This window comes from Atta colombica, unplaced genomic scaffold (assembly GCF_001594045.1).
Source record: "Atta colombica isolate Treedump-2 unplaced genomic scaffold, Acol1.0 scaffold102, whole genome shotgun sequence".
In the NCBI taxonomy this organism is placed as follows: Eukaryota; Metazoa; Arthropoda; class Insecta; order Hymenoptera; family Formicidae; genus Atta; species Atta colombica.
Genome location: NW_017259187.1, coordinates 503,076 through 509,605, shown reverse-complemented (window position 1 = coordinate 509,605; position 6,530 = coordinate 503,076). Strand labels below are relative to the sequence as shown.

General features: G+C 34.0%; 2 protein-coding genes across 2 annotated transcripts; both read left to right on the top strand.

Moving 5' to 3' along the window:
* LOC108687020 lies at nucleotides 1-3,212 on the top strand. The gene is made up of 9 exons (XM_018192602.1): nucleotides 1-340; nucleotides 1,627-1,707; nucleotides 1,803-1,851; nucleotides 1,936-2,020; nucleotides 2,092-2,223; nucleotides 2,332-2,529; nucleotides 2,592-2,767; nucleotides 2,859-3,146; nucleotides 3,205-3,212. The coding sequence occupies exons 1-9, from the start codon at nucleotides 230-232 to the stop codon at nucleotides 3,210-3,212; spliced, it is 1,128 nt and encodes a 375-aa protein (XP_018048091.1). The 5' UTR covers nucleotides 1-229.
* Nucleotides 3,213-3,331: 119 nt separating this feature from the next.
* On the top strand, nucleotides 3,332-5,288 carry LOC108687014. The gene has a single exon (XM_018192591.1). It carries the CDS (start codon nucleotides 3,332-3,334, stop codon nucleotides 4,976-4,978), a length of 1,647 nt encoding a protein of 548 aa, XP_018048080.1. The 3' UTR covers nucleotides 4,979-5,288.
* The last annotated feature ends 1,242 nt before the right edge of the window (nucleotides 5,289-6,530 follow it).

Sequence of the window (6,530 nt, the reverse complement as noted above, 5' to 3'; positions counted from 1 at the left end):
AAGAAAATAATTCCTGTTAATGATCTCCATAATTCACGCAGCTACGAGAAAGCGAGGGTAAATAAACATACGTGAAGGTATTCATCAGTCGTCATTGACTGGCGCGCACCGCTGCGCATCAGTATTCAGTATTCACGTTTTGTCACCGCAGGCAATATTGACAATGCGTGTGGATACATATACACATATGTAACTCGTGCAGTTACTCCGGACATTGTTACGCGAGATTATGGGCAGAATAACGCGGAGTTCAACCGACCAGGAGAAGCCGCAGCGGAAACGACGAAAGAAGGATCTCGATCGGATACACTCAAAGATCTTGCAGGCCAAGCGGAAATTGGTAGGTCGCGTTTTCAAATCCTTCCTCAATCCGTCCTCAATCCTTAGGATGATCGCGACCTCGTCGCACTGTATCCCAAGGACGACAAAGATATTGAAACTCTTTTTCACGATACATGGTTACATGTAAAGATTACAGGTTACCAAGAAATTCATGAACATATTTCATTGCTGAATCTCTTAACCTTTAATCTGTAGGTAATCATAAATTGGGTCCGTTTTCTGTAGCTGAACTAATATGTACTTATAAAACTTGGAGTGAAATAAATCTAATTAAATAAGAGAAATCCTAAAATGAAATAGATACATGTTTGATGTTTGATGAAAACGAGAAAGTTTGCAGTAGTCGGAATAAAAAACAGACCTATATTGTGTGAAAACGGCAAGTTGCAAATATCTCCATACTTGTGGTAGATTGAATGTGGTAGTCGCGCGTATTACGTAAGCACGATCGTTTCGCTAATGGGTGCTTTCCAATTGCAATATCCCTAGACACTTTCATGTATACAAGTTGTTCCAATTGTCCGTTATCGTCGACATAGCCCTACACATCTGTACTCAATCGAGGGCTGTGTGAGCTTGGTTTTAGTTACAATTACATTTTACTAACTGCGACGGCTATAAATAAAGTTGGAAGACATTAAGTGACCGATACTTTTACTTTTTTTTATTTAATACAGACGGAAAAAGCTTTAATCTAACTATTCGAAATGGATCTCAACCGTGCACAGCGTACACATTCTATTCCAATTGAATTGTGCACAATGATACACTTTGTGCATTCCTGTGTATGCGTTTGTGTTAAAATGTGTTAAGCAGTTGGAAAGCACCCAATGTTTTCTGACTTATAACCGATTAGATTTTTTGCATAGAAAAAGTGACAACATCGATTATCGGCAGTTGTTGTCATTTCGAAAAGCGCCGCGCTGTTTAGGTGGCATGGAGATGCAGTAGCTTCCGTGAGTGTTAGGTTAGTATCAACGTCAGGTGTTTACTGGCTCTGTTTACCGGCCCTCGTACGGTAATCCCTCCGTTTGCGTAGCTCGATCGAGATTATTAACACGCGTTATGCTCTCAGTGAAGTTTAGCTAAGACCATGATCGAGTAATAATTTCGTAGAACTCTCGTAATCTGTGAAACTACCTTTCAGAGAGAGAAAATTGTGGCTTAGAGACTAGAGAATTTTTACGTACTTTTAGATAAGTTACTGCTGAAAGAAATGTAATTTGCACTAATTTTGATGATATTATTCTTGTGATTGATATAATAGCTTGGAACTTATTACAGGATAAGATTGGAAAGGGTGACAACAAAGAACAGAAAAAGCAAGGTCGAGCAAAAATCTGCAATAGACTTTTGCCAGAACCTGTAAGTACTTTTATCTAATACTTATAAACCTATTTCTATTCTCAATGATAGTCCTATTATTTATTAAACATATTTGAATACTACTATTGTTTCAGGCTGCTGGCATATACAGAAATGGCGCAAAGGGTAAAAACATCCAGAAAGGTAATATTCATATTGAAATCATTTATTGTAACAATGAGCACAATGAAATGGTACAATTACTTTAATCCTTGTAATATCTTACAGCAGAGACATTGGAAAATACATACCATAAAGCCCGGCTAAAGGCAGATGCGTTGAAACTTCTCAATGGCGATACTCATAAATCTGAGTAAGTGAATGATAAAGTTTGATATAATGTATCAAATGGATACGTAATGATTTCTATATGTTATTTTATAGACGTATAGTGGAGATACCAATACAGAATAAAACTATTAAACAATCAGTAAATAAAGATTGCATACAAAACAATTTGGAATCGAATGAACTATGTACTCAAGAGCTAAGTCCTGTTCTAGGAAACAGACAAAGGTACATTTATTGTTTTTAATAGAATAATGTGCAAAATTTTTTTATATAAAAAAGATTTTATAATATTTTATTATAAATGTTGCACACACACACATATTAATATTGCAGTCAAAATCAGAAGCCATGTCTTGCTAAAAAGAAAGGTGAAGAAAATATTTTTGAAGACACAAATTTCAACAAAACTAAAAAACAAAACATCACTGACAAATCAAGACAAATCAATGTTCAAAAAGAAGACATATGTAAACGAAGACTATTCCAAAATGATAAAGAGCTATCAGAAACTATTATTACTAATTCAACAGAGTAAGTAACATATAATTATTAAGTCTAATAAAAAATATATTACATCAAATAAAATATTTTAGAATATTTGATGATACTGATCTTACAAAAGAAAATAAAACTAGTAACAAAGAAACAGAGTTGATAGGTTCAAAAAACAACAAAGATTTATTGTGTGACCCATTAAGTCGCTATATGGAATTCTGCAAAATCTCTGCTAAAAATTTTGAAACAGATATTCTACAAAATTATTCCTCAGGTATATTATATGTATACAGAGTAATTGTAACCTGTGATTATTTTTCTCATTATCCAGTAATTTATTAATCATTAACCATTATTTGTATTAGATCCTGTTACATCAACAATTAAAAAATTAAAACATGCTTATGCTGATTCTTTTCGTCAACAACTTTTGCGCAAAAAGAAGAAACAAGAATTAGAAAATACAAACCCTACACATTCTGTGGAACATCAAGCTTGTGTATCTTCGGACACTTCGCCATTATCACCTGTTGAATTCGAAGTTCCTAAGTGTAGCAAAAATCATGCTATTGCAGCTCATTTCCAAGAAGGTGTATCTCACAAAGATAACAAATTCCATTTAGTACAAAATACTAAGCTTAAAAAACGTGATGGTACAATGGGTTATAATTTTACATCTTGCTTATTACGAAATACTGTTACATCTAACAGTAACATAAATAACCTTGTCGAAAATTGTGAAAACGGCGATAATAAGTATTCAAAACAATCTAAAGACATCTGTCAACTTGCGAAATCAACAAATCTTTTTGTTGTAAACGAAAAAGATTCAGTCCAAATGGATTCTCAAAAAAATCCTAACTACGTTAATCATCTTTTAAAAAATAAACGGCATGATAAAGTTAACTTTTCTTTTGACATTTCTGATCATAAAAATTCACGACATGTTGATAATAATTCAAAATTCTTAGAAAAGTCAATATTTTTAAGTGATCCTGTACTATCAGAGAGACATTTTTCAAATGATTATTGCCGTGAAAAATTGCCTATTACTGTTTCCGACAATTGTGCACTAAACAATATATCTAAAAAATATAATAACAAAATAACAAATAATTGTGAGGTGAAGAATGTCAAACGAGTACCTGCTATCCTACGTCGATGTGTCGACATTCCTATTAATAAGCCTAATCATTCTGTACAGATTAATGGTGATGTGGAAGGCTTACATAAGAAATGTGAAACTAACCTATTTAATGGAAGTAACGGTACCAAAAAGGAATTATGTGAAACTATATTCCCAAATTCATACACAAGTTTTCCTACTCCTAGCATAGTAAACGCGATAGTTGATCAAACGAAAATATTAGAGCCTCAAATTGGATCGATGAAAATAAAAGATTCACAAGAGTCTCAAATCGAACAAATTAATGCAAATATGCATCCAAAGGAATATAATGAAAGAAATGAATTTCATCGATACCGTAATTTTTTGTATCCGCGACCTTTTGAAGTTTCATGTAATACAAATACTGAAAAATTGCTTCAACAAGAACAAATCTCACCAGATATAAGAAAATCTTTTTATCGTTCAAATAATTATCACCCGATTAATCATCTTCAAAGCGTAAGTTTATCTAATTCCAATGTAGAGTCAACAAAACAGTTTTCTCAACAAACTAAATTACATATGTGTGAAGCCAATAAGCAAGAACTTTATAGAAAAAATATTCGTGATCAAAATCAAAATATACTTTTTAATAATGTTAATGACAGAGCAATGTTAAACATCACCCAAGCCGAAAAAAGATCTGCGGAATCATGTCAGGAAAATCGATTTGGTAAAACAGACGTAAAGTGTACCAAGAACCAAATTAATGAAAATGCGTGTCATTGCAACGAACAGTATATTTATTTCGATTCTGCCAATTGTCCACGTAAATATAAGGAACAAGCGTATCGTTGTCATAAAGAAACTGCTCAGCCTGAAAGTTTATGCGACACAACAAGAGGCTATAATAACAGCGTAGATAATTGCATTAATTTGTCTAATTCTACGCAAAATGTACCGTTGTTAACTCTGAGGCAAAACGATGGTCTATATATGTATCCGAAAGCGATCGACAATCAGCATCGCGCAGTGTTATTGCAAAATGTTACTCAACCTGTAAAATATTTAGCTGTCGAAAATGGTTCGAATATTCAAAAAATTCCTGTGTATATAAATGATAGAAGTGTTAGGGTTGCGGAAAATGCCCCGTTGAAAGTAATAGCTGTAATGGATTCAAGTATCCAAACAAAAACATTTCCACAAGAAATTGCGACAAAGGTAGTATCATTACAAACAGATAATTTGCACTTTAATAATTTTGCAACACGTAAGATAAGCGATCAATCTTACGTAAAGCATTTAGATTCTGTGAACGCGATATTGTTAAATTCAGATTCGCAATCTAATATGTGTGTATACGCTCCGAATTTGTAATGTATACATGATTACAAGTACACCGTAGTATACACCAACATAATTGATCGTAGCGACACAGCACATCCATATTTCTTGCGAGAAATATTGTAATTGCAAGAAATGTGTGTGCTTTCCCTTCCCATACATATAAACATTTGTTATTAAGATCAAAGTTATAAGTCTGCCTTGAAAGGCAAAATTATGTCTATTTATTTTATAGACTAAATATTTTGTGGAAAGATAGGAACCTCTTGGAAAGAGGTATGTTTTGCGAATAAGAGGTATATATATTTTCATAAATGCTTTATGATACTTGTTAATAATTGATACACACGACATAATATATATGTGTGCGCGCGCACGCGTGTGTGTGTGCATTTTTGCTTATTTATCTTTCTACAAATGTGAAAGATAATATATTTCTAGTACTTTCTAGGTATTTTCTTAATGAATAATTAATATTTGATTTGGTATGGAAAATGAAAGTACAAAACTGCCTGTGATAGTTGGAACATATATGTATTATTATGTTACCGTTAAGTCATAATTCTTGGACATCAAATGTTTAACATAGGAGAAATTCATTTTCGTCAATCTCACAGCAATATCGATACATATATTAGTGAATTTCTGAATAAGTGTGATAAAGGCTTGTAAATAAATGTCGCAGAACGCAAAGTGTATACGGCAGCAAGATGGCTTGCTAATAAATCCCTAATATTTCCTAACTCGTTAGTTCGGAGCGGATTAATTGTGAAGCGCAATTAATTTTTTCACAAGAATCTTCTGCTGAAAGCACTCGCTTTGCTTTTTATTCTTTCCATTAAATTCGAAATAAATATTTAGAGATATCGATATGACAACATAGAGCGTGCACAAGGCGAGAAGGAGACGTCTCTTCGTGACGGTACGCGATACCAGAAGACCGGATCGACGTTGATTCTATTATTATTACGATTCGCTTTAACGCGTCAACGTCATGCGGAGCGGTTTGATTAAACGCGAGTACATTTTCTTTTACAATCACTTAGGAAGTACTCTAGGAGGAAGTCTCTAGGTACACGTGCCCATTCCTTGCCAAACGATACGATCGTTCGTTCCTACTGGTTCGGCACGCGACGGCGAAGCCGCGTGTTTACTCTGGGAATGAAGTAAATAGATCTCAGTCTTCAAAATTACTTTATTGTACCAAAATAAAGTCGTTAAAGAGTTAATTACGATCTCGCGGAAATCGCTCAATATGAAATCGTAATACATCATCTGTGTGTTGGTATATAGCTGGTAGAATGCTTATAGAACTGAAATTATCCAAGTCGGGTATTTTCGTGCGCCATACACAGCGGCGTTAAAATGCCATAACTCTCTTACGAACTTTATTTATAACATCCTAAAAGTTCGGACACCTTAATTTGTACTTTATGTGAGGATATCTTGGTTACGATAGACCTTGCTAACCGATTTTTAGTGTAGTTAGAACCATGCCGTGTCCTCTCGGAGATTAAATCGAGCGGCCGTATTCTCTTCTGGGAAAGAGAGAAAGAGGGGGAAAGAGAGAGAGAAAGAGAGAAGG

Coding starts and splice junctions, on each gene's coding strand:
- LOC108687020 (XM_018192602.1), top strand. CDS start 230: ATGGGCAGAATAACGCGGAGTTCAACCGACCAGGAGAAGCCGCAGCGG. Junction 1,708..1,802: donor ATAGACTTTTGCCAGAACCT/GTAAGTACTTTT, acceptor CTATTGTTTCAG/GCTGCTGGCATATACAGAAA. Junction 2,021..2,091: donor GGCGATACTCATAAATCTGA/GTAAGTGAATGA, acceptor GTTATTTTATAG/ACGTATAGTGGAGATACCAA.
- LOC108687014 (XM_018192591.1), top strand. CDS start 3,332: ATGGATTCTCAAAAAAATCCTAACTACGTTAATCATCTTTTAAAAAAT.